The sequence below is a fragment of the Sciurus carolinensis genome, chromosome 1 (assembly GCF_902686445.1).
Source record: "Sciurus carolinensis chromosome 1, mSciCar1.2, whole genome shotgun sequence".
In the NCBI taxonomy this organism is placed as follows: Eukaryota; Metazoa; Chordata; class Mammalia; order Rodentia; family Sciuridae; genus Sciurus; species Sciurus carolinensis.
The window spans coordinates 193,182,198-193,210,185 of NC_062213.1; the positions used below are offsets into that span (position 1 = coordinate 193,182,198).

General features: G+C 54.8%; 1 protein-coding gene across 1 annotated transcript; it reads left to right on the plus strand.

Annotated features, from left to right (window-relative positions):
- On the plus strand, positions 1-14,480 carry Lactbl1 (lactamase beta like 1). Its single transcript, XM_047541671.1, is given in 8 exon segments — positions 1-12; positions 3,494-3,629; positions 5,920-6,029; positions 7,414-7,571; positions 8,492-8,703; positions 12,420-12,525; positions 13,498-14,236; positions 14,238-14,480. Coding segments are annotated over 8 exon segments (1,716 nt in total).
- The last annotated feature ends 13,508 nt before the right edge of the window (positions 14,481-27,988 follow it).

Consider the following 27,988-nt stretch of genomic DNA (forward strand, 5'->3'; position numbering starts at 1 on the left):
ATGAAGACCCAGGTAAGGCAGAGGCCCACCGGCCTCAGGCATTGCCCTCGATCGCTCAGCCCTCGTCACCTGCATGGCCACCACTGACCTTCCAGAGCATGTGCCTAGTCCGCGGCAGCGTCCAGTGTTCCGCCCGCGCCGCTCCAAGCGGAAGCTGCACCTTCCTCCCACGCCCTCCCGCTGGCTGGTCTGCACCCTCCGTGGAGGCTGGGCCCTCCGTGGAGGCCGAGGCCACCGCAGGCTTCTGCTCATGCCCACTCCCTCGGAGGAACTACCACAGCTCTAGCGCCCAGTTGGTGAACGGCTTTCTAGGGCCTTCCAGGCATGACCTCTCCGGTCATGGCCTGATCTCCAGGAGGCGTGGGAGGACTGGCCTCCTTAAGCAGACGGGGACTCCTAGAGGCGAAGCCCTGTGTCCACGGCTAGGAAGGGCAGCCCGTGTCCAGTCCTCCTGCACCTGGCCCCAGGCCCTGGTCCCACATCACATGCTGCTGGCTCTGGGGGGCGGCAGGGGGGGCGGTGGGCAGCACCGAGCAGGCCCCGGGGACCGTGAATGAATGAATGAATGGACAGAGGGGGAGTCCCACAGTGGGCCCCGAGGACCGGGAAAAGGAGGTGAGGCGACCATGTGCAGACCCCAGGCAGGCAGCTGGGGGCCACGCAGGCACGGGGGGGCCTGGGAGGGCCGGCCCCACACAGCGTTCTCCAGCTAGGAGGGGAGAGGAGAGCCGCCCAAACGTGGCAGCTGGTGAACAGCTTAGTGCTTACGTGCTGACTCTGCCCCGGGTCCTCTGGAAATAATCCTGAGATGGGAGACCGAGGGGGGATGAGGCTGAAATCGGAGGAGCCCCCCACGCCACACGTGGAAGTGGGTGGGGGCTACAGAGCACAGAGCTCGAGTCCCAGCCCCACCTCGGCTGTCACCAAAGGCCTGGGGATTCCATTCCCATCCCATGTCCTGTTGGCTCCGCACCTACTGCTCCTGGCTCCTCTTTGTATAAACCTGCCACAGTGACCAGCAGAGTTTTACATCAGGTGTCACTCCTCTGACACTCTGGTAGAGACTGCCTTGTGCTCTCAGGATCATTAATGGACTCACTTTAGAAACCCGAGGTATTCACCTGTGATCACAGCTGCTCAGGAGGCTGAGGCAGGAGGATCACAAGTTTGAGGCCAGCCTCAGCAACTTAGCGAGACCCTGTCTCAAAAAAAAAAAAAAAAAAAAAAAAGGGGTCAGGGATGTAGCTTAGTGGCAGAGCACTTGCCTAGCATGTGCGAGGTTCTGGGTTCAATTCCCATTACTGCAAAAACAACTGAAAACAAACAATAACAAAAACTGAGGTGTTTATAAGCAATAAAGCTCCACATTTCCATGAGTTTTGACAAATCGCCAACATAGGATGGAGAAAAATTCCATCAACTCCCAGATTCACTACTGCTCTTTCATAGCCTCCCCCATCCCCAGCCCCAGGCAACTGTTAAATTGTTTTCTGTTCCTGTGGTTTGGCCTTTTCCAGAATGTTATGTAAGTGGTATTATATAGTTTGTAGTCTTTTCAGTCTGGCTTATTTCACTGAGCATCGTGCATTTGAAATTCATCTACGTTCCTGCACATTCCCGAAGCCCATCCCTTTACACTGCTGCGTAGTATCCCATTGTATGGACATAGCATACTTGGTTTATTTATTCCCCAGCTCAAAGACATTTGAGTTGATCCTGGTCTCTGAAAATTAAAAATAAATAATGACTTGGCTGGGGATGTAGCTCAGTGGTAGAGCACTCGGCTAGCATGCATGAGGCCCTGAGTTCAATCCCCAGCACTGGAAAAAAGCAAGGCAAAACAAAACAAAATAAAGCCTTCAGCATGAATACCAAATTCTGGAGCTGGAAGATAACTTTTGAAATCCAGGGAGATTTCCAGATGTAAAAATGAACTCTTTATAAATATCCCAATCCTCTTCTTCAACAATTGGAGAAGCAGAAGCTCAGAGAGTGAGGTACTTACCCCAGATGACAGTGGACTTAGGAGGGCGGGCTGAGATTTGAACCCAAGACTTTCAACTTGCTGGACAACGTGAAGTTCAAAAGCATTTCTTAAGAACCAGGAAAATAATAGTGCCTGCTTATCTTCAGATGCAAGGATTAAATTAATTCTTTATAAATCACCCAAAGAGCACCAAGCACGTGGGACCACTGCGTGTCGGCTCCTACTGAATGCCTGCCAGGTGCGGGTCTCTGAGCCAGCGATGGAGACCCGCCAGGAAGTGAAAAGGAACGTCCCTGAGCTGCTGGGCCACGGGAGACAGGCTCAGACGCCACCTCTCCAGCTCCCTGAGGGCGGATATTCCTGAGGCTGGTTCACTGTTGAACCTCAAGGCCCTGAACAGTGCCTGAGGCCTAGTAGGTGCTCAGGAAAGAGAGGTTGAAAGGACAGGGACAGTGACATTCAGGAGAGGTCAGACACAGGGTAGACAGTTGGGTAGAATGGACTTCCTTTGCTATGTGACCTTGAGCAAGTTGCTTAACCTCGCTGAACCCCCTTTATCATCTCTAAAACAGAGGTCCTGAACCAGCTTCCTGAGCAGGTTGTGAGGTCTAATAAAATGGTACACGTTAGCCAGGCCTGGTGGCGCATACCTGTACTCCCAGCTACTCGGGAGGCTGAGGCAGAAGGAGTGCAGGTTCAAGGCCAGCCTGGGCAACTTAGCAAGACTCTCTCAAAACAAGGAGGGTTGAGGATGTGGCTCAGAGGCTAGGCATAAAGCTGACACTCAACACGTGACACACGCACACGGCATACTGGGGGTGACTATTTCTTTTTGACAAGTCTTTTCCTTTCTATAACTTCCATCTGCCCACCTGGAAATGAGAAGATTCAACCAATGACCATTAAGAATCTTCTAGAATTTTGGTTGAGCAGGTCAGAGACTGGGTGTTGGGTTCAAATCCCAGATCTGCCACTGGCTGTGAGACCTTGGGCAAGTCACTTAACTTCTCTGAGCCTTGTCTATAACCTACAGGCACTAACGGGGCCTCTCTCCCAGGGTGCTGTGGCTCTCCTCTTAAAGGGGCTTAGCCCAGCTCTGGGATGCCAAAGAGAGGTGGAACCTGGCCCTTTAGTTGACGCTGAGGGAGCCATGGCTCTTCTGGGTGGCTGGGTGGCAACCAGCCTCCACCTCCAGCATCTCAGGCCTCTCCCTACCTGTCCCCTCCTCCCCTCGTGGCTTGGGGACTCGCTCACCCCGTGGACACCGCCTCCTGCTGGGCTTCCTCCTCCAGATCCCCAGGAAAGTCCCCTTTCCTCGCAGAGCTTTTCCCACTCACTTTGGCAGAGCAGCGTGGGGACCGGGAGCTGGGCCGGGCCTTCCAGGGCAGGCCACCATGCCGCAGCCCAAGCCTGCGCTGGGAGCGGAGGGTCACCCTGGGGAGGGCCTGGTTTCACAGGGCTGGGGTCCCTCTGCAGCTGTGGACTCCCATGTCCCTGCTCTTCCAGGCTGGCTGGCGGCCCCCGCTGCCCAGAGTGCGGGAGAGCTGGCTCTGGCCGGCCTTGAGCGGCTTCCTCTTCCTGTTCTCCGTGGTCATGACTGGCTGCTTCCTGTGGCAGTACCAGCTCCCCAAGCTTCAGACTGGTGAGTGTGGCCACTAGTACTGTCCCTGCTCCTGTCCCCTTGGGTCCTCCTAGGCTGTGAGCTGCCACCCAGGCCCAGGATGCTGTGGCCTCCTGCTCACTCACCAGGTCTTGCTTACTGTGCACCGTGGGCAAGTTCTGTGACCTCTCTGGGTCCTTGACGCTCTCGTGTATAAAATGAGGACCCAAATGCCACCAGGGTTTCTCAAGCCACCCAGTACAGGGTACAACTCAGGGTCCCTGCAAGTGCCAACAGCATTTCCCTTGTTCTGCCTTCAGCCAACATGGTGGGGTCCGCAGGCCCTCACCCCCTTCAAAGATCTCCCCACCGTTACATCTACGGCTCGAAGGAGCCACCATGCTGGTGATGGACATCAGGCCTTGTTGCTATAGCAACCTGGGGTCATCCAACCTGCTGGGATCCTGGAGGGCCCAGAGCCCCAGCCTCTGAGGTGTGGGAGGCCTGTCTCCATACCTGTGTCACCCTGTGTCACCGACGTCCACAGCTCAGTGAGGGCCAAGGGCTTCCAATATGCCACAGAGCTTTTATGGACGTGGCTCCTTTCCTTTCCCTTCCTCTCTCATTAATTCCTCTATGAGCGGCTTCTCAATTCCTCAAAAGACAAGATCCCGGGTGGGCAGGCTGGCCGGTCTCCCAGGGCCACGTTTCTCAAGCTATCATCCTACCCTCCATAGCAGACCAAGATTGGTATAAAACATAAAAATGAATTATTAGGGAAAACATTAGAAACGACATCCAAAATAGAAGCCCAAGTTTTGCGTTAGTGCATTCAGCAGGTGCCAAATCACTGCTGAACTGCCATAGAAGTTTCCGAACCCTTTCTCTCCAAGTGTGTACTAACTTACCACCAGCGGGAAACACAGGTCATGATCTGCAGCCCACGCGGATCTAGGTCCTCCTGCTCCGTGGGCAAGACCTGGGTGGCTTCCAGGCAGGACTCTCAGGCCCGCCCGGCGCTGGTGAATGGAGTCTGGGAATTTTAAGATTCCCAGGTGACTTTTCAGGTGTGTGCACATCAGAGCGGCGAGCCCTTGAGTCCAGCCCCAGCTCCATCCCAGCTGCCACGGCCGGATTCTCCCTGAGACCCTGACCCTGATCATTAGCCTGTGCCGTGGACTTACTGAGGTTCTACCCGAGGTCATTTTCCTGTGTAAGCGACGAACCTCCCCAGACTTACTGGCTCGCTCTCGCTAACGATCCTGCTGACCGCCGAGCTTTGCTGCTGGTCTGACCCGGGCTTCCTTCGAGGCGGCAGGCAAGCCAGTGGGGACAGAGGGCCTCCTCTGAGTCTCCTTCAGAGACCATGGGAGGCAGGGTCTCCAGGGAGCAAATCCCTTAAGGTCTAGGCTTGGAAGTCAAAGTCACACCATCAGCGGACCTAGTTCCATTGGCGTAAGGAAGTCCCCAAGCCAGCCAGACTCTAGAAGTGTGAAGAGGGCGGGGTAAGGCTTGGTGGCCAGTGGTCAGTGGCCAGGGGCTTTGCCAGCACTCCTGGCCCTGGCCCTCAGCCTTGGCAGCCGGGGAGGGCGGGAGGGTGGGAAGAGCTGACGGAACTTTTGGCCCTACTGAGCCTATCACAGGGACCTTCCCTCAGCTTGGGGAAGTGTCAGAGGCTGTGGACGGCACGGAGAGGTCCTTCCCAGGTGGTCCTCACGCCCCTCGGCACCACGCTGGCCTTGCAGGCTAAGCTGAGGTTTAGGGGAGCCGTGTGATACTGCAGCTGGAATCGGCCCTGCCGACACCTCAGGTGCCAGGGCTGCCCTCCCTGGGCACAGGCAGAGTGGCTCAAGCCCCAGAGCACGGGTCTGGTGACCGAAAGAGCTGTCCCTGGTGCTTTAAGCCTGGAGCCGACCTGAGGGTCCAAGTCCCCTCTCCCCCCTAACACACAGGCAAGAGAGATGGACAGACAGACAGAAGTAGCTAGGCCTGCCCCAAGGAGCTGAGTGCATGGCCACAAGGGCAGGAAGCTGGCTAAGCAGGGGAGGAGGGGACAGGGGTCACCAGCCAAGGCTGCGGCCTAAGGGGCACCTCGAGGGCCGAGCGGAAGCTGGCAAGCCTGGGCGGGCTCCTCCTCCTGGCTCTCTCTGCCCTTTATCCCTCTGTGCCTGTTGGTGGCATCTGTGCTGTACGCTGGCATCTGGCAAGGCTCCTGCGGCTGGGAGGACTGTCCCCACGGCTCAGCTCTGGGCTGTGCTGCCATCCCCTCCCTTAGGACCACCCTGACTCTCCTCCTGACCTCCACCCTATCACCATGTGATGTCCCCTCCAGGTTCCCCGGGACCAGAGGTGACCTCCGCCCCTGTGAGGATGTGTCCCCGGCACCCTGAGTTAGTGCCCCTGGCCCACCCGCTGCCTGTGTTGAAGGAGGCCCTGGAGAAGGTCAGTGACGCCGAGGGCGCTGGGCGGGCACTGGGCTCGTTCACTCCCCGCTCAGCATGTGTCTCCCGAGACCTGTCCCCAGGGAGGAAGGCTACCCTGACCCGTCCCCAGACCCCCAAATGGGAAGCGAAGGGAACAGACAGGACATGTGTGTCCACCGCGGGGTGAGAGTGAGGACAGGGAATGTTTAGGGGACCGTGGGGCAGAGGAACCGGTGGGGTCAGGGAGGACCCTGGAGGAAGGGCGTGGGTGCCCTGTGAACAGGACACGCCCACGTGACACGCACCCAGGGCGCCTAGATGGAAGGGTGTGCTCGAGAAAGGGAAGAGACCATGGCGTGGCCGAGGACGGGGCACCTGGAGGCCAGGAGGCTGGGGTGGACGGCGTGGGGAGATGAGATGGGAGAGGGTGGCGGCGGCCATGTCGCAGAGGCCCCTGGGAGAGCTCGGACCCCACGGCGGAACTTCTCCTGCGCAGGGTGCTCGGCTCCCTGCCAGTCAGACCCCACGCACCCGGGTCACCTGCGAGGAGACAGAGGGGACGCGTCAGCATCAGGAGCTGCAGCGCAGTGGTGTGGCGGGGGGACTCGAAACTGCCACCTGAGGGGCAGGTGGCGGGCCGGGCTGAGGGGTCCACCGCGCACCAATGCAGGGACACAACGCCCTTCCGCGAATCCCGAGAGGAGAGGGGGCACGGGCGCGCGGCAGCCAGAGTCAGAAATTTTAAAAGCAAGTCGGCAGCCACTGCGGCCTGCTGCGGTCACCGGTGTGTGGCAGGGGCTGTGCTTCTGCTCTGTCCACTGCTCGCGGTCCCCTCCCCAGGAGGAGAGGAGGCCCCCAGAGGCGCGGGTGGGCGGCAGGGACCTGAGTGGATGGCGCCCCTTGGGAGGTGTCCAGCCTGCAAAGAATGGGCTGCAGGCCGGCCTTGGTTCCGTCAGCCACTCGCCAGATGACGGTAGCCCTGGGACTCAGTTTCCCTGTCTGTTAAGTGGGGAGAAGCGAGGGCAGGCCTACCTCTCAGAGGACGATGTGAGGGACGGCTGCGTGGCCTGAGGCCCTGCTGGGCACGTCCCCAACCCCAGTGCACATCCCAGCTGGCCAGGGGCCCTCTGTGCACTGCAGAGGGCTCAGCACTGGTCTGAGGGACCCCAGGCGGGCTCCCTGGGGCGGCGGGTGGGGTTCAATTGAGTCCGTAGCTTCGCCCTGTCCTCTCTTGATTCTGCTAAGGAAAGGCTTCTCTGGACCCAAGGACAGCTGCTCAGCGGAGCTGGGCCCTCCGGGGGGTGGGTTTGGGAGGCGAGGACCTCAGGGCTGCTGCGTGCAGAGCCTCCTGTAGCCTGGGGGCTGCCGCTGCACCCACACTGCAGCCTCACGCTCTCCCTCAGGTGGACGGGATCCTGCGCCAGGCCATGTCTGCCCCAGGCCTGGCTGCCATGTCTGCAGTTGTCATTCACAACGACACCGTGCTCTGGACTGGGAACTTCGGGAGGAAGAACGGCTCAGACCCGAATTCTGGGGCGCCCAATGAGTACACCATGTACCGGTCAGCCGGGCCGCCTGCCGGGTCCTGCGGAGGGGTGAGGGGTGGGAGGGCTGAGGGACCTGGGCGGCAGGGAGACCCAGGACAATGGTGGCGGGGTCTAAGCTGCCAGGGCCCGTGATTAAGTCCTGATGATTCCATGGAGGAGAAGACTGAGGTCCACAGAGGACCAGTGAGAACCCAATTTCTCATTGTGGAAACAGATGAAGAAGGGGTCCCTTCTGGAGAGCCTTAGTCCCAAACTGCCCAAACTAGAAAGGGGTCCCTTGTCACCCTTCCCATGTGCCACATAAGAACTGTAACCAGTACTCTGGGCCTTCACCCCAGGTCCCTGTGAGTTGGCAGCAGTGGGAGGTGCTTGGGACACTGAGTTGGGACACTTGGGACCCTGGGTCTCCTCTCCTGGGTGCTGTCCACCCGATCCTCAAAGCTCACAGTGCAAAGTAAAGATGCCCCAGGGATACTGGGGGATAATGGGACCCAGAGGGAACCCCCTCCCGGGCCGGGCAGGGGCAACAATTCTATGCACTGTCACTTACAGCACTTGTCCCTGCTGGGTATGCTGACTAGCACTTCGCCTGCACAATCTCATGCACCCACTTTACTACCCATGAAGCGCTCAGATAGGTCTAGCAACTTGCCCAGGCCACACAGCCAGTGAGAGGCAGAGGACAGACCGAGCCCAGGCCTGCCCCAGCACAGGAAGGGCCTGGCACGGGTGGGCGCTCAGGGGTGCCCATCGCTCGCCAGCCCCGCTGCCTCTGGCGTCCTCCAGCATCCCAGAGTAGCTCCCAGAGGCTGGGGAACCTCCACCTCAGACCCTGGCGAGTGGACTCTGTGCTCCCCTGGGAGACCGGAAGGTTGGGGCACAGGCAGGAGCGGGCGGGGGGCCGACGGTCGCCCTCTGCCCCCACGCCGCCCAGGATCTCCAGCATCTCCAAGGTCTTCCCGGTGCTCATGCTGTACCGCCTGTGGGAGGAGGGCCTCGTGGCCTCCCTGGACGACCCTCTGGAGCGGTACGCCAGCGCCTTCACCATCCGCCACCCGCTGGGCCTGCTGGACGGGCGGGAGGAGGTTGGTCCCGGCCCCGGGCCTTCGCCTGTCACCCTCCGCAGGATGGCCAGCCAGCTCTCCGGTGAGTCTCGGCGCCCACCTGGCCTGGCCCAAACCCCCTCGGGTGGGGACTCCTGGGGACAGGTTCCCATGCAACAGGTCCCTGCTGTGTCCCCTGAACTGGCCACACTCCTGGGTGGTGGGCTGGCAAAGACCTCGCAGAGGTGAACCTGGGAATGCAGGTCAAGTCACGGATCAAAGTCAAGTTGAGAGGTCCCGTCCAGTGAACAGATGGGTATGGGGAGGCGATTCCACAGCCAAGGCCTGGTGTCCCCTCATACACAAACAAGGATCACCAACACTGACGCAGAGGTAGCGAGCCGTGGAAACAGGCGAGGACGGAGGCGGAATCAGTGACGGCAGGAAAGGCTCTCCAGTGTCCTAAATGGTGCAAGGTCCCGAGCTCACTTCCCACGAAATAAACACAGATTAAAACGACACAGAGGGACACAATTCCCGACCGGCAAAGAGCCAAAGAACGGGTACCCCCAGCTGGGGGTCGTGGTGCAATAGGCCCTCTGACAGGCCCGTGGTGGGAATTTAAGTTGACATGCGGGGAGCGACTGGCAGACTCACCAGGACTGAACGTGCAGGGGGGGCAGAGCACGCGCTCAGCATGCCTAGGACTGAGTTCCATCCCTCCTGCCACCAAAAATACATACCCTTGACTCAGCAGTCTCACTTCTAGGAAGTTCTGTACTCCCACGCATAGCTTCACGTCTGTCCACAATTATTTCCTACAGCAAAGTTTGTAATGACAAAAGATGGAAGCAACCTACATGTCCACGGACAGGGGAATGACTCAGTGAGCTGTAGGAACACATACACAATCAAATACTATGTAGCCCTAAAAAAGGTTGATACTGTTTGTGTTCAGAGATGGAAGAAGATACAGTATCAAGTAGAGGACAAACTCTTAACAGCACAAAGACTATGCTAACATAAAGAGAATAAAAATGAAACCTATGTACACGGAGGATGGATACGTATGAGTGTACAGGTACAGCGCATGCAGAACATGCGTGAGCACGCATATTCTGGATGAGGAGGAAGAGCATCTCCCGAGTGCTCTCTGGTGTTTTAGGAGTTTGAATCACATAAGTGAATACTTATTAAGGACAATTTATGTGACGATAATAAAAGCACAATAACAAGCCAGGATGCAGGTGGCGATTGGGACTATGAGACAAGACCGGGGACAGGAAGGAGCATGGCCAGGAGGGATGGTTCTGGAGGGTTCTGAAGGACCTCGCTGGCCTTTTTGCCTATCTCTCACCACGGGTGGGGACAAAGAAGGTGTGGGGGAGGAGAGTCCTGCCTCAAGGGGTCTGGCCCAGCGAAGGCGGAGAAGGCCACCCCGCCTGCCCCATCCCGAATGCCTCACTTGGCTCCTATTTATGTCACCGATTCATCAACTCGAAAAGGTGGACGTCCTCTGAAAGTGCCTGCCATTTCATCAGTTCACAGTGAGGTCCGGCTTGTCCCTCCTGGCCTCGCTCCCTCCTGACCCACTTCCACGTACAGAACCCGGGGCTCTGCCAGGGAATAGGTCCTCCTGAGATGACAGTGCAGAACGGGATCAGCGTCTTCCTGAGGCAGGGTGGCCTGGTGGATAAGGGTACAAGCACTGAAATTCCAGCTCTGCCTCTATGCTGTGTGATCCTGGGCAGGTCACTTAACCTCTCTGAGCCTTGCATTTTTCTTATGTAATAAAGCAACTGTAGCTGAGTGTGGGGGCACACACTTACAATCCCCATTACTCCAGAAGCTGAGGCAGGAGGTCTCAAGTTCAAGGTCAGCTTTGGTAACTTAGTGAAGCCTTGTCTCGAAATAAAAAATAAAAAAAGGGCTGGGGATGTAGCACAGTTGTAGATGCAACTGGGTTCAATTCCCAGTATGGAAAAATAAATAAGTAAAAAAATGGAATGACAGGTTAAGTTGACTATGGGCAACTGGAGTTGGTGAGTCTGAGTACTTGGCACCCGCAGCAGGTACTTGTCTAGGTAGCTCTTCCTGTTACTCTGGTGGAGCCTGATGTGGTTGTCATTTTGGGGTTCTCTTTAACAGTAATATTATAAATTCAAACGTATGGTGGGGCATGGCATGCTGCAATCTCAGCCATGTGAGGCTGAGGCAGGAGGATCCTAACCTGGCAAGACCCTGTCTCAGGAAAACCAAGGGGATGTGTAGCTCAGTGGCAGAGCAATCCTGGGTTCAATACCCAGTGCTAAAACAGCCGGGGAGAGGGGGAGATGTCCAGCCTCCGAACCTCCAGGGAAGTCCACCCTGGAGCTGACTCTGGGGCTCCCTCTAGTGGTGCAGCGTGGATTTTTCTTCGTCTGTAACTGGAACCCTGCACAGGGCTGTCGGCTGTCAGTTAAGGAAATATCCCACCTGATCCATGAAAATAGGGCGAGATCCCAGGCGTCAGGGGATGGAAGGGAGGGCGGAGGGCGGAAGGGGAGAAGGGTGGAATGACTGGGTCCAACTTTCTACATACATGTGTGAACACTGCACAGTGAATCTCACCTTTATGTACATCTGCAAGGCACTGATTAAAAAAAAATCTATAAATAAATAGATCAGGAAGGAAAGGGAACAGGGGAAGGACAGAGGAGAGGGAAAGGGGAAGTCCTGGGGACTGAATCGGAACAAATTGTACCCTGTGCTTGTATAATCATGTCAAAATGAACCCCAGTAATGTGTATCTATGATGAACTCATAAACAACAACTTAATTTAAAAAATATCCCACCCGGCTCCTCCCTGTCCCACAGGGGCCAGTGGAGAAATGTGCCATCCGAGCGGCTGTTCTAGGCGCTCAGCATCTTTGAAGACCTTGCACTGTCCCCCAGGGCGCCTCCGTTCCTGGGGCTCCTTCTCCTTCTAAGTCTGGCAGGGAAGCCACGCAGGCACTGAGGGTGAGCAGAGGCGGCCCAGAGAGGGGTTCCTGCCTCAAGCCCTTAGTGCTGGCTGTTCCCTCTGCCTAAGATGTCCTTTCCTTCAGCTGCCTGGCTCACTTCCACATCTCCAGGGATCACTTGCTTGAGGGTCACCTTCTCCCACCATCTTGTAGGAGACAGCATCTGACGTGGGGACAGCTTTCTCCACTGCATGCATATTTATTACGATGTGACTCCACACAGCAGGGACTTTGTTCACTGCTGAATCCCCAGCACGTAGAACAGTCCCTGGTACAAAACACGTGCTCATAAATTGGTGACAGGTGCCTGGACGGAAGGAATCCCAAGCCTGTGACCCTTCCAATGCCTGTCACATCCAGCTCAGAAAACCCCAAATGGACAGAGGAGCCAGTTCCACAAAACTGGACTGATCACTGACCTCGAGAAGTGTGTGGAAATTAAACTTTCTACAGTTGATAACAATTAATGTTTTTATGCTAGGATGGGTCCTGGGCCATGCCAGGCACCTGCTGTACACTGAGCTGCGCCTCCAGCCCCGAACGACTATTTCGTGAGCAGTCAGTATGTGCCAGGCATCCTGATAAGCATCGTATCTCACTTAATCCTCACGTCAGTCCTAGACATAGGCATCAGTCCCTCATATTATAGATAAGGCTTGGAACAGAGAGGTTCAGTGACTTCCCCAATGAAACACAGGCCCAGTGGCTCTGACCACTGCGTTCTGCACGCTGGCACTGCGCCACATGCATGGCTACATCTTCCAGCTGCATGTGGCCTGCGAGTTCCCGCATGTGCTGACCACTGCTCTTCCCTAGGGCTGCCCAGAAGGCTTCGGTCCACCTCGCTGCTGTGGAGAGGCAGCACCCAGGAAGCCCTGAGCCTGCTCAAGGACGATGTGCTGGTGGTGGACCCAGGAACCAGGTGAGGAGTGTGCTCTGATACCCAGCCGCATGGTAGGCACCTCCTGAAGAGCCAGACGCACACCCTTGAAAAATCCTAGATGGCCAGTCCGCGGAGACCTGGGGCGCACTGAACACGGTCCCTATCACTAAGGCCTCCAGCAGGAGGCAGAGCAAGGCAGGGCGAGCGGGGCCCAGAATGCAGGCCTTCCCTTCATCAGCGGACTCTGATCAAGCACCTTCCCCACATGTCCCTTTGCTTCCCCCAAAGCTGAGCCTCTGGCCCCTCTTCCCCTAGGAAGAAGGGACCCAACAGAGGCGGATACAGGCTGGGGCCCTCCTTCCTCCTCTGCAGAGCCAGGTTCCCTCTGGCCTGGAGTTCAGCAGTGCCCTTGTCGTCCATGCTGGGCCTTCCTCGGCGCCGTTTTAGAGATTCCTAAACGGCACCCGCTGTAATTGATTATTAGTGAATGTCATGCACTGGAAGAAGGGACTGAGACCCTGTCTCCTATTTGATGTCCTTGGGCCACATGGGCATTGTCACCCACCGCGCCCCATTCAGTCTACGACGTTAAGCTTCCATTTGACAACGTAAACCCTCACAAATAAGATTTGTTTTGCCGCTTTTCCACACGCATTGCTGAGCCCAGCTCTCCACTGTCCTGTGACCCCGGCAATTCCAGGTTCCTCTCTGGGCTTAGTCTTTCCCGACTGAAAATGGAGACCTTAAAAAAATCATCCGACTATACCGGGATAAATGTCTTTTATTTTAGGTAAATTATCATCAGATAAGGTTGATTTCTGAAAGACAAAACGCAACCCTGTGTCTTGCCTTAGATTCAACGGACCTCTTAAGTCTCTTCGGGGTCTGACCGCAGGGGAAGCAGGTCCCTCCTGGCGGCATTTCAGACGGCCCGAGCTGGTGGACGGGGCGGGTCAGGGTCTGGGGATGTCCGCCCAGGTCACCCTGGGGTTTCCACTGTCCTCCTGACAGATGCCATTACAGCACGCTGGCCTTCTCGCTCCTGGCCCACGTTCTGGCGGCCCACACCACGCAGGGTGACTACCAGCGCTGGGTCTCGGAGAACGTGCTGGAGCCTCTGGGGATGGGCGACACCGGCTTCGACCTCACGCCCTCCGTGCGCGCCCGCCTGGCGGCCGGCTTCTACGGCAGCGGCCGGCCGGCCCCGCTCTACGACCTGGGCTGGTACCGCCCGTCGGGCCAGATGTACTCGACCCCCGCCGACCTGGCCAAGCTGGCCATGGCGCTGCTGGGCAGCGGGCCCCAGCGGCTCCTGCGGCCCGACGCGGTCAAGACGCTGCTGGCGCCGCTGCTGGCCTGCCCGGGCGCCTACTTCGCCAACGAGACCGGCACGCCGTGGGAGTTCCACGCGCAGCGCGGCTACCGCGTGGTGCGCAAGGACGGCGACCTGGACGGCTACGCCGCCACCTTCTCGCTGGTGCCGCCGCTGCGCCTGGGCCTCGTGCTGCTGCTGGCCGGGCCGCGGCCGCCGGGGCCCGACCTGGTGGCCCAGGCCTACGACGCGCTCCTGCCGGCCATGGAGAGGGCGCTCCGGGAGGCCGAGCGCAGCCCGGCCCCGCCGCCCAGCGCGCGGCCCTTCGCCGGCTACTTCACCTTCGCCAACCGGACCTTCTACGAGGTGCGCGCGGGGCCGGCGGGCGAGCTGCGCCTGCGCCAGTTCGGGCCCCGTGTCGAGGCGCTCCTGCCCCCTCGCGTTCCGCACGCTGGCGCTGCGCCACGTGCGCGGCCGCGTCTTCCAGCTGCACGTGGCCCGCGAGTTCCCATGCGCGCTGCCGCTCGGCGACGCCTGGCTCTCGCTGGAAGCCCAGCACGGGCAGCTGGTCAACTTCTACCCGCTGGACGGCCACGGGCTGTCCCCGGGCTTCGATGTGCCCGGCCTCAACACGTACCGGGTGCTGCGTGTGCAGCACAAGCCGGTGTTCAAGGCCCAGTGAGCCTTACCCTGAGCCCCAGCTGCCACCGCGAGCTTGGAGAGAGGAGCCTGCAGGGGCCTTAGAGAACCCGGGGTCAGAGTGGGGTCCTCAGGCCGCGGACAGTTGGACTGCCCAGGTCCACGGGGAGGAGAGATTAAGTGCAGAAATTTAGAGTGAGCACTTAGAAATGTAAGCAGTGAGCGGTATTTTTGTGTCTGCTGGGTTTAAGGCACGACTCGGGGTTGCATTTTGTGTTTTAAAAATCAACCTGATCTGATTACAATTAACTTAAAATAAAAGGCATCATCCGGGTTTAGTTGGATGATTTTTTAATTTAATTTTTTGCCGTGGAGGGGATCAAACCCAGGGCATCGTGTCGCCTAGGCAAGCACTGTTCCACTGAGCTGCACCCCTTGCCCCAGTTAGATGATTGGAGCATATTGGTGCCCCCCACCACAATGAAGATATAGGAAATTACCCCCCCCCCCCCATTCCTTTGCTGGCAGCTCCCTCCCCACTCCCAGCCCCGGGCAGCCGCTCATCTGCTTTCTGTCACTGTGGATTAGTTGCGCCTGCTTAAGAATTCCACATAAATGGAATCATACAGTGTAGTCTTTTGTGTCTGTCTTCGTTTGCTCAGCATGCTGTTTTTGAGGTTCGTGTCTTTGCGTGTATCAATAGTTGGTTCCCTTTTATTCCATGGTATAGCTGGGCCACACTTTGTTTACCCTTTCACCTGCTGATGGACGTGTGGGCGGCTTCCAGATGGGGCTATTATGAAAGTGCATTCTTGTACAAGTCTTTTGTGAATGCATGCTTTCATTTCTCTTGGATAAATTTCTAGGTGTGACTGTCATGCAGTTTTCCAAAGCACTTGTGCCATTTAACATCCCTAAACCATGTCTCTCACTGTGATGGTAACTGTGTTGTATTTATTGATTTGTAAATGCTCTTTACATACTATAGATACAAATCCTTTGTCAAATATATGTATCGCAAATGTTTTCTTCCAGTTTTTGGCTTGACTTTTCATTTTCTTTTCTTCTTTCTTTCTTTCTTTCTTTTTTTTTTTTTTTGGCACCAGAGTTTGAACCCAGGGGCACTTAACCACTGAACCACATCCCCAGCCCTTTTTGTTTTTTATTTTGAGACAGGGTCTCTCTAAGTTACTTAGGGCCTTGCTGAGGCTGGCTTTGAACTTGCCATCCTCCTGCCTCAGCCTCCTGAACTGCTGGGATTACACCTCTATGCTCAGTGACTTTTCATTTTCTTAATGGTATCTTTTGAAGAGCAGAGTTTTAACATTTTGATGAATTTTATGTCTGTTGACATAAAATACAGAATTTGGGCTTGTATTTTGCATGTCTTTTTTTTTTTTTTAAAGTAAACTTTTTCTTTTGAGATAGTGATAGATCCACATGCAAGTATAAGAAGGAGTCAGTGTGCCCTTAACCCAGGTTCCTCTGATGTGGGCATCTGCTAAAACAATGGCAAGCAAGATTCCAACAGAACGGTCAAGATCCAGGACAGTTTCTTTAGCACCAGGACCCCTCTTTCCCCTTTCCTAGCCACACCCACCTACTTGTCAACCCTATCCTCTCAACCCTTGGTAACCACCAATCTGTTCTCCATTTCTGAAATTTTGTCATTTCAAGAATGGCATATAGGCCTGGGGATATAGCTCAGTTGGTAGAGTGCTCGCCTTGAAAGCACAAGGCCCTGGGTTCCATCCCCAGCACCGCAAAAAAAAAAAAAAAAAAAAAAAAAAGAATAGCGTCTAGATTGGGCTATGGCTCGGTGGTAGAGCGCTTACCTAGCACATGTGAGGCACTGGGTTCGATTCTCAGCACTGCATATAAGTGAATAAATTAAAGGCCCATTGCAACTAAAAAAAAAAAATTAAAAAAAGAAAGAATAGCATATAAATGGAGTCAGATGGTATGTGAGCTTTTGGGACCCTGCTCCCCAGGGTCATTCTCCCGGTGCTGCAGGTATTAGTAGTTTGTTTCTTTTTGTTGCACAGTAGTGGTTTCTTGGATGGATTTGGCACAAATGTCTAACCATTCACTTGTCAAAGGACATCTGGGTTGTCATGAACAAAGTTGCAGTGAGAATTTGTTTACAGGCTTTTATGGGAACTTGCTTTTATTTCTCTGGGACACGTGCCCGGGAGTGCATGGTGGGGTCAGATGGTAGTTATCTGCTTAGTTAAGCTGCCCAACTTGTCCCGGAGTGGCTGTGCCCACCCGGGGAGTGGCTCAGTGGTAGTGTGAGGCCCTCGGTTCCATTCCTGGTGCCGCAAAGATAAGAAAAGAGTGGCAGGTTGGGGATACAGCTCAGTGGGTAGAGTGCTTGCCTCGCAAGCACAAGGCCCGGGGTTCAGTCTCAGCACCGCAAAAAAAAAAAAAAGAGTGACTTACCATTTTACTTTCCAGCCAGCCGTGTCCAAAGGATCATTTCCCCACAGTCGTATCGACATTTGGTATTGTCGCTATTTTTTATTTTAGTAATTTTAATAGATGTGCAGCGATACGTCACGGTGATTTTAATTTGCACTTTCCTAACAGCAACTGATGTTGAACATCCTCATGGACTTTTTTCCCTTTCTTTTTTTTTATTTTGCCATCTGTACAGCCTCTTTAGTGAAATCTCTCTTTATGATCTTTGCCCATTTTCTAACTGGATTAAAAGATTGTTTCATTTTGAAGGTTCTTTATATATTCTTGATAGGGTCCTTTGTCAAATGTGTAGTTTCCAAATATTTTCAAGTTAGTAGTTTGTCTTTTCAGCCTCCTAGGATAGTTTGCAAAGCAGTGTTTAAAATTTTTGCTCAAGTCCAATTGTGGTAGGCTGGATCATGGTCCCTCAAAAGATGTACATGCGTCTGGGGACGGGGGTGGCGCACCCCTGACATCCCAGTGACTTGGGAGGCTGAAGCAGGAAGATCACAAGTTCGAGGCCAGTCTCAGTAACTTAGTGAGACCCTGTCTCAAAAAATATAAAAAGGACTGGGGATGAACCTCAGGGGTGGGGCACTCCTGGGTGGTTCCATCCCCAGTACTGCAAAAACAAACAAACGAAGCATCCAGGTTGTCATCGCGGGAACCTGAGACTGTTACATTGTAGAGCAGACAAAGGACTTTGCAGATATGACTGAAGATATTGAGATGAGGGTGTGGGGTTGTGACTCAGTGTAGAGCGCTTGCCTAGCATGTGTGAGGCACTGGGTTTGATTCTCAGCACCGCGTAGAAATAAACGAATAAAGTAAAGATCTATCAACATCTAAAAAAATATAAAAAAAAAAGAGTTTGAGATGAGACCATCCTGCATTACTGGGATGGGTCTGAAAAGCAATTGCAGATTTCCTTGTAAGAGAGATGCGAGGGTGAGTCAGCTCAGAAGAGAAGGAGAAAGTGTGACCACAGAGTTTGAAATGACGCAGCCCCAGCAGGGGATGGTGGCAGCCACCAGTCACCAGAAGAGGCAAAGGGCGGCTTCTCTCCTACAGCCAACAGAGCGCAGCCCTGCAGACACTCCATTCAGCCCAGCGATACTCATTTCAGACGTCTAGTCTCTAGAATGGTGAGAGTACATTTCTGTTGTTTAAAGTCATCAGTTTTGTAGTAATCTGTTACAGTAGCCACAAAACTCAAACCATCTAATTCATCATTTTTTCTCCTCTGGGTCGTGCTTTGGATGCCAAGTCTCAGAACTTTTCCGGCCTCTAGTTCCCAAAGATTTCTCCTATGAGATTTTCTGAACATTTTATCATTTTATAGTTTATATTTAAGTTTGTGAGCCCTTTTGGATTAATTTTTGTAAAAGATGTGAGGTTTAGGTTGAAATTCATGTTTCTGCCTATAGTTGTTGCTCTGGTTTGGATAAGTGTCCCCCAAATGTGTATGTGTGTATGGCTTGGTCACCAGACGATGGTGCTATTTGGAGATGGTGGAACTTTTAAGAGGTGAGGCCTAATTGGAAACCTTCAGTCATATGGGAGCATGTCCTGGATGGGGACTCTGGGACTTTGGATCCTTGTCTTTCTCTTTCACTTCCCCGATGCTATGAGGTGAGCAGATTCCTCTACTGCACACTCCTATCATGACATATGACTACCTCACTGCAGGTCCAAAGGCAACAGGAACAACTGATCATAGACTTAAAGATCCAAACTGTGAGCCATAATAAACCTTTTTTCTTTATAAGTTATTTCATGTATTTTGTTACAGTAACAGAAAACTGACCAACACAGGTGTCCAGTTATTCCAGGACCATTTGTTGAAGTGGCTGTCCTCCATTGAACACCTGTTGTGCATTAGTAAAAAAATATTTAGACACATGTGGGTCTGCCTCTAGGTTCTCTGTCCTGTTCTATGTGTCTGTCCTTCCATCAATACAACGTAGTTTGATTACTATAGTTATATTTTCCTGTTATGTTAATTCTCCTGCTTTCTGGTTTGATGGCATTCTGACCAGAGTATACACTTTGTATGATTTTAATCCTTTTAAAATCTGCTGAGGTTTGTGCTGGGCGGCTCCTCCTGTTTCTGGTCAGTGACTCACATTGATAGTTTGAAACTGGTCTCCGTGGGAGTAGTAACACCATGGAAAGTGGCCATTGCTACAGGTCAGGGATTGGTTTAGTTCTCGTTTTGTCAATTTTCTAGACCTGAGAAAATGATGGGTAAAAGGCCAATGCAGATTAAACTCAATATTGCATGTGTGCACAGCCATTAGGTTGTGACTGTCACAAAACAACTGAGGAAATATTCTTCCAGTATTTAAAAAATATTACCTGATTCAGGAGAGAAGGTTCTCACGTCATCAAGGAATTAGTGAAGCTTCACCATAATAACCATTGTTTTATTTTACCCCTTCAATGAAAATGTCAGTCAGTATTTATGAACTATATTTGGGTTTTATTTTATTAAAATTCTTTTTAGTTGTAGATGGACCTTTAATTAATTAATTAATTAATTATTTTTTTAGTTGTAGATGGACCTTTATTTTATTTCTTTATTATTATATGGTGCTGAGGATCGAACCCAGTGCCTCAGTGGGCTAGGTGAGTGCTTACCACTGAGCCACAACCCCAGTCTGAAGAGTGGGTTTTATTTATTTTATTATTTAAAAAAAATTTTTTTGGTTGTAGGTGGACACAACATCTTTATTTATTTGTTTATTTATATGTGGTGCCGAGAATCGAACCCAGTGCCTCACACGTGCGAGGTAAGGGCTCCACCACCGAGCCACAACCCACCTCAAGAGGGGTTTGAAACCCTTAAGCCTTCACACCTGGGAGGAAACACTTCTGGAAGGTTGTGAGCATCAGTTGATGACATATCCCTGGTAAAGGTCCCACAGGTGACAGTCTCCGCCAGCTTTTCCCCTGGAGCCACCTCTGATAAACTGGCAGCCTAGAGACAGACAGCAGGCTGGCAAGGTACCTAAGCCTCAAGACAAATTTCCTAGTCCTTCTCAGCCAGGTTGAGCTCTTTTCTTGAGAAATTCGAAGCCAGCAGCCGGGACCTGAGAGGTAGTGTTAAGAAATCAGGAGTGGGGGGTTTATTTTAAACTGGGGATCGAAAACAGGGATGCTCTGTGACTCAGCCACCTCCCTTTTGATTTTTTATTTTGAGACAGGGTCTTGCTCATTTGCCGAGACTGGCCTCGAACTTGTGATCCTCCTGCCTCAGCCTCCCACACCACTGGGATTACAGGTGTGCACTGCCTCACCTGGCAGGAGTGGGGATTTCAGAGGGACACCCTGAGGTTCAGCCTTCTCTGCTTCCTGTCCCATCACTGTGCAGATGGGACTGCACAACTTATGGTGTGGGTCCGTCCCTGATAAACCACACCCTACGTTGAAAACACACCTGACCCTAATTTACCGAATGTCCTAACTCGGTGACTCAGCACCCTGCAGAGCTTGGGTCGTTCTCCCGACTCCCACGTGACCGTGTGACTCACTGGAAGCCGGGCTGGCTGCCACTGCCTGGCACTGCCGGAGAGTACGGTGCAGCATATCACTTGCCCCAGAAAAGATCCAAGTTCGAAATCCAAAGTTCAGTTTGTGCTGAATGCATGTCGCTTTCACACCCTTGTAGTATCTAAAATCTCAAGTCGAGCCACCGCAAGCCTGGGGCTGTCTGTGCCTCTAGCTCCTGGCGCCTTGGCCTGAGTCCTTGCTGACAGCAGCAGGGGGTCGGATGCCCCCAGCCCACAGCCTCCTGATACCAAGGCTGCTTCTCTGGGGCTCGGCTCTGGCCTGTTACCAGCCGTGGCCCCCAGGGGGCAGAGCGGCGCCACGGAAGGAAGGCAGGCCAGGCTCAGCCTCCAGTCCCTGCCTGTCCTCCCAGTGGCCAGGCAACTCTGTGGCTTGTAACGGAGTCTCAGTTCTGAGTCCTGCCGTGTGCCCAGCTGGCACCGTGGTGGGATTTCAGCTCCTGGCTTGCTGTGGTGGCTTCTGACCTCCAGCACGACTTGGGTCCCAATCTTCCCGTGGTTGTTCCCTTGACCTTGAGAAGGTCACTCCCCTCAGTCATCTTACTTCTTCTTTTTATGTTTCTTTAGATGTTGATAGACCTTTACTTTATGCACTTATTCATACGTGGAGCTGAGGCTCGAACCCTGTACCTCACACGTGCTAGGCAAGCGCTCTGCCGCTGAGCCCCAGCCCATCATCTTCTGAGGATGCCGATTTCCAGCCGCTGCTTCCTCTACTCCAGGTCACTTCGGGGTCCTCATTCTGACACTTCTCCCCCTTCCCCTGGACACTGCTCCGGTCCTGCCCCATGCGCACTGTCCCCGTGCGTCCTGCTGTGGGGTGCTCTGTCCCTGCTTGGTGCAGGGCCACTGCTGTTGCCTTCACTCTCACCTCCCGGCTCTTCTCCACGTTACCAGGCTCCGAGGCCAAGCCCGTCGCCCATGCGGATAGCTCCACCCCATTGCTTCTTTTTTCTTTTTTGGAACCAGGGATTGAACCCCCGGGTGCCTAACCACTGAGCCACATTCTCAGCCTCCCCTCCCCCCCTTTTTAAATTTAGAGACGGGTCTTGCTGAGTTGCTTAGGGTCTCGCTACAGTGCTGAGGCTGGCCTTGAACTCCAGATCCTCCTGCCTCAGCCTCCCGAGCCGCTGGGCTTACAGGCGTGTGCCCCCGCGCCCGGCTGGCCTAACTACAGACTTCTTTCTCTATGTGGCTGCTGACCAGATGTTTAAGCACCATCTCCGACAGTCCCTACAGGATTCTTCGTCTCCCCCAGACCCGCTTCCCCACCTCTGCGAGGTGGCGGCTCCACCCTTCCTGTTGTGCAGGCGGATCTCTTTGGAGGCCCCTCCCCACTCTTTCCCTCACCCACATCCCTCCATCAGCAAACCAAGTCGACCTTACCGTCCACTCTCCAGCGTCCAGTTGCTGCTCACCGCCTCTGCTCCTGCTGCTCTGGCAGGCCACCCTTGTCTCCCTCCAGGACTGTCCGGTGACTTCCTGCCTCCTGCTTCTGCCCCGGCCTGCTGCGGTGGTCGGCTCCTGTGTGGCTCCTGGTCATGCCAACACGGATCCAGGCGTTGCTGGGTAGGTACTTTGTAGGTGTGATTAACAGACCATGGAGGGCGATCGCCCTGCTGAGAGTCAGCTGAAGATCATCCTCTGTGCTCTGCTGGGCCTCGTCCAATCAGCAAAAGGCTTCAAGAGCAAAATTAAGGTTTTCTTAAGGGAGAAGGAGTCCCACCTGGGACCCCACAGCTGCTTCTGCCGGAGATTTCCCGCCTGCCGGTCTGTCCTGCAGTTGATGGATTTGCCAGCCAAACTGCATGAATGCATCCCCAGGAATAAATCTCTTAATGTGTATCCTACCAGTGTTGTTTCTCTGGAGAGCCCTGGCTGATCCTTCCCCACCAACATCCCGAAGGACAGTCGGAGTGACGCTTGGAAAGCCAGACGGCAGCACTTGCATTCTCGAACACTCCACGGGCTTTCCTCATGCGGAGAGAAGTTAGAGTTCATATAGTCCGTGAAGGACCCCAGCTCCTCCCAGTCTCCCCTATTCCTTCTGCTCCAGCCGTCCTGGCCTTGCTGCTTCTTGAACATGCCAGGCATTCTCTGCTGGCCTCAGGGCCTTTGATCCCGCTGTCCCCTCTGCCTGGGCTCGTTTGCTCCCTCGTCACTTCAGCTGTTTCTTTATTCAAATGTCTCTGCAGTGAGGCTTTCCCTGACCACATTGTGTTTACAAATTGAGCAATAACACCCATCAAGTGTGTAAGGTGTACTAATACCGCACTTGATGCTCTTTTGCATATGCCTACACCCGCGTAACCACCACTTCCATCAAGAGATAGAATGTTAGCCAGGCATGATGGGGCACACCTGTGATCCCAGCGGCTCAGGAGGCTGAGGCAGGAGGATCGCAAGTTCAAAGCCAGCCTCAGCAACTTAGCAAGGCCCTAAGCAACTCAGTGAGACCCTGTCTCAAAACAAAAATAAAATATGAAAAATGGGCTGGGATGTGGCTCAGTGGTTAAGCACGGCTGGGTTCAAATCCCTGGTAGGAAAAAAAGAAGTAGAATGTTTCTGGCTCTCCACAAGATTCCCTCCGCACTTCCCAAAAGGAGTCACTCTTTTTTTTAAGTACCGGGGATTGAACCCAGGGGTGCTTTACCACTGAGCCACATCCCCTGTCCTTTTTGATTTGAGACAGGGCTCACTAAGTTACTGAGACTGGCCTTGAACTTTCGATCCTCCTGCCTCAGCCTCCCGAGCCACGTGCCCGCCTCAGGGGTAACTGCTGTTGAGAACTCCATCGCCATTGGTTAACGAGTCTGTCCGGCATCTTCATACAAATGTGATCCTGGATTACGTGCTCCCTTGTGTCCAACCACTCGACTTTAAAATCGCGAGCCCCCCTAGGACTTCCCAAAGCCCTTGCCCACTAATTTTTTCCTGGCTTCATCCCCACTTTTGTGGTGCGATTGTGCCCCCCCCCCCCCACACACCTAAGTTCACGTGCTGCAGATTTCACCCCTGACGCGGCAGCGCCGGGAGGTGGGGCCTAATACCAGGTGACGAGGATGAATGTCGCGAGACTGGGCTGCGGTGAAAGGCGTTCCCCACTTTCGCGCTCTCACCTCCTCCTGCCCTTCTGCCTCCCACCAAGGGATCATCCCTCCAAGGGATGATGAAGCTGAGGGCCTCACTGGCGCCAGCGTCCAGCTGTTGGAGCTCCCAGCCTTCAGAATTTGAGACAAATACACTGCTGTTTATTGTAAATTGTCCAGTGTCAGGTATTCTGTTACAGTGGCGGAAAACAGACCACGACAGCCACCTGGCATAGTGTGGTCTTTTTTTTTGGTACCTGGGACTGAACCCAGCGCACTTAGCCTCTGAGCCACATCCCCAGACCTTTTTATGTTCTATTTTGAGACGGGGTCTTGCTCACTTGCTTAGGGCCTCACTAAATTGCTGAGTTCCTGAGCATGGGATCCTCTGGCCTCAGCCTCCAAAGCCGATGGAATTACAGGTGACAGGAGTGGGGATTTTAACGGGGTACCTACAGCCATTGATAAGGGGACACCCTTAGGCCCAGCCTTGCCTGTTTCCTGTCCCAGAGCAAGGCCTGGCAGGGTGAGCATTGGAGAGAATAACCTGTCACTGTGACGAAGGGGAGTGTTGGCCAGATGACTCCGTTTGCGTATGGGGCTGGGGAGCCTGAGCTCACCTGCGTGTGGTGGGTGGGGCAGGGCAGGGCGGAGGTGCGTGTGTGGCTGCGTGTGCCTGTGCACACGCAGTGGGAGCCACTTACAAATGCGTGTGCAGGGTGGGGCCTCCACCATTGCTGAGGACTCCCATGAGGCAGGCGAACGTCCAGTGCTCTGCTCCTCTGGTCTGCCTTCCACAGTTTCAGTTACTAGGTCCCCATGGGCCAAGGATCTTAAATGGAAAATTTCAGAAACAATCAATTCATGTGTTTTGAATTGTGCGTCATTTGCAGTGGGGTGATGAAATCCCTTGCTGACCCTTCCTCCTAACAGGATGTGAATCATCCTTCTGACCAGCGTTTCCATGCTGTATGTACTACCTGCCCGTCAGTCACTTAGTGGCCATCTTGATTGTCACATTGACTGCTGCGAAATCGCAGTGCCGTGTTCAAGTAACCCTTATTTTACTTCATAACGACCTTGAAGTACAAGTGTAGTGGTGCCAAGGAGGTACCAGGGCACAAAACATGGAAGGACAGAAGACCAGGATACAACGTAGCCATGCTGTGGAACACAAAGAAAAAAATCATAGCACTCCCTGGTTGATACTAGCTGGTTTCAGGCATCCCCTGGGTCCCAGGACACTTGCACCCCTGTGTACAGGGGCTACTTTCTCAGTCCAGGGCCTGGTGTTCTGTAGGAGCCCAATTCCCATGTGATGAAGCGGCCCGGATGCTCTGACAAGCTCTCCAGGGCGGGAGCCGTCTCTGTTTGCCCGTGGTGTCTGATGTGGCACCTTCCATGTAATAAATAATCGTGATTCTAATGATGGTAATTAGACTTCGGTAAGTACTTCTGAGTGAGTCCAAGGGCAGCCTCCGAGATCCCAGCCCTCTCCGGCCTCTTCCCGACACCATTTCCAGGCCTCACTCAGCCCCAGCCCAGCTCCACTCCAGCTGCCAGGGCAGTGCCCATGCGTTGGGTGGTTCTCCCAGGGGGCTTCCAGGGACGCTGGTCCCCGAGATGGGAAGCCCGTAGGCAAGAACACCTGGGGGAGGTTCCCGTGGCGCTTCTGGCCTCGAAGCCTCCGCAGCGTTCTGAGACCCCACGATCAGGCTGCCTTGCCCAGAGTGTGCCCGGTGCATTGGAACACGGGACACTCTCCAAATGTCCTCTTCCTTTTGGCGGAAGGTCCCCTGAGGTCCGATGGGCGTCGACTCTCTGGTGCTGTCTTCGTTGCGGACCCAGCAGGGTGGGTGACAGGCCCAGGCCCTGCCATGGCGGGCTTCCCCCTCAGCGGAGCTCCCTGCTGGCACCCCCCAGGAGTGAGTGTGGGGGCCCCCGCTTCACCGACAGGAGAGTGAGGCCTAGAGTCCCGATGTGACCCACTCTCACCAGGGCAGTGGGGACGCAGACCCCAGGTCCCTGAGGGCAGAGCACACGCCCAACAGAGTGGCAGTTAGAAGAGCAGTTGTCCCTCAAGTTCCACGCCCTGGTCCCAGCCCGTCCCGGCCCCATCCTCAGCCCCGGCCAACTCACGCCGGCCTTCCGGGAGTGCCCGATTGTTCCCTGGGGAACCAACTCGGAGAAAAGAAAGTACTGAGTCCACGTGATCATTTGTACAATTCACATTTATTTTGGAAAAAAAAAAAGTTCTGCTAAAAATACTCCTACAAAGGCATTGGAGTAACAGGGTCGGGGTCGTCCGGGACACAGCTGGTGAGGTCTCCTTGGTCACAGCAGTGGGGGTCCGAGGAGCCAGGGGTTACCGGCAGCCCTTAGAAGCCCCGCTGCCTCGTGCCCGGACTCCCCAGCCTTGTCAGGAAGGCCACGTCTACGACCAGAGGAATCAGGGTTCTTGGAAATCACCTGGCACCCCTGGCACCCCGGCCGAGCGCTGGCCTGCGGAGCTGAGGCTGGGGCACAGCCCGGGAGGGGTCCAGGCGCTCTCTTCCTGCCTGGTGACAGGGTCTGGGCTGGGACGGGCCATGGTTCTGACCGTGGAGTGGTGCAGTGTGGGTGGGGGGCCGTGGCAGCGTGCGCCATGGTGATTGCAGGGCAGGCTCTGGGGTCAGAGAGCACTTGTGGCTGTGACCTGGGAGCACCGTGTGTCACGTCTCTGGTCTCTGGAATGGGAGCGGTCATTTCCCTGTCTCATGGGGTAGCATGAGAATCGGCCAGACACCACGTGTAAAAGGTCAGCACGGGCCAGGCACGTGGTTGGCACTCAGGAAACAAGCTGTGGTGACGAGCTGCCAGGCAGCCGTCTCCTCCGACTCCAGAGAAGTCCCTGCCAGGCCTAGCCAGGGTCAGCTCAGGGGCTACAGTGCATGGCCCTGCCAGCCAGAGAGTCCCTGTCCAAGGAGTGGGAGCCACGAGACTGATGGCTGAGCTTCAAGCCATCACGGGCCCTCCCTGAGGCTGCCTCCAGCTCTGGAGGGCAGTGGTTAGGATCGGAAGGGGTGAGAGGCCCTTGGGTGGGGACAGGGCTAGGCGGCCATGGGAGCTGCATCCTGAGCGTCAGAGGGCAGGAACGGGCTCTGCTGTTCGCAGCGAGACCCTCCGACGCTGTGTTAAGGCTCTGGCTTGGAACAGGAACCTGGAGGCTTGGGCAGTTCGCACCCCGCCCAGTGACTTCTGCCCAAGCTGAGCCATGGGGTCCCTACTTGGCTCCTGAGCGGGGCTGCAGAGCCCAACAGCCCGTGGGCCCTGAGGCCTGCTGGGAGGTGCGTCCCGCAGGAGAGAATTCTGCATGGCGCTCCAGGGGAGGGCCTCTAGCCAGGTTCCAAGGGTGGAGCCCTTTTTACTATGTCCAACTGTCCACCTCCCTACCTCTTCCTCTGTCTCTCTTTCTCTCTCTTTGTGCTTTACTTATTATTATTATTTTTAATTGCTAAGGCCCTGGGGCCGGGGACCAGCAATGAACAAGGGACTTGAAATCTCAGGAATCGGCAGCCTAGACTCATCAGTGCTGGAATCACAGAACGTGGAATCCTCCCCTGGAGTCTCAGAGTCGCGGGGCTTTGCAATCTTAGAGTCCTGGCATCTTCCTCCCATGGAATGTTAGAATTCTTGACTCTTGCACGCTCGGCAGGGCCCCCAGAGCGCCTGTGGCCCTGGCTCTGACCTCCTCTGAGAAGTCTCCTGACCTCCTCCCTCTCTCTTCCCTCTCTTCGTTCTCTGCTCCGCCAACAAGGGCCTTTGCTTCCTGCCCCTTCTCCAGGGAGAACTGCATTGGTTGGGGAGGCCACGTCAGACCTGAAGCTCCTGGTCCAGCTGGTAGCCCCATGCTGCCTTTGCCTGGCCCACCTGGCCAAGTGTTGAGTGAGCAGGTCTGGACTGCAGCACTGGGGTCTGTGGGGTCTCCGTAGGTGGCCCTGGGTGGGCTGCGGCCCCTCTGAAGTACTGAATTCCTCTTCTTCTTACTGCATCCGCTTTCCAGAGGCGGGCTTCGTGCTGCGAAGCTGAAGTCAGACGGACTTGGGCCTGGGGCTCTTTCTCATTTTCCTGAAATCTTAGCTCAGCCTGAACACATTCCTGAGGGTCAGCCCTACCCCCTCTGCTTCCAGAGTCCTAACCTATGTCTGCATTTGGGCATCTTATTGAACAAGGTCCAACTTTTTCCTAATCCCTGTCTACGCCAGACCCTCTCTCTGCAGTCACTGGGGCAAAGTTTGTCGTGGGGGAAGGATCTCAGCACTGGAGAATACAGAAATGGAGGCTTCTGGCCTGACTTCAGAAATTCTGGGGGCCAGCGTGGAGCCTGGGGCTCTGCAAGTTAAGGAATAAGTAGCCCAGGAGAGTCTGATCCAAAGGGATGATTGTAAACCTTT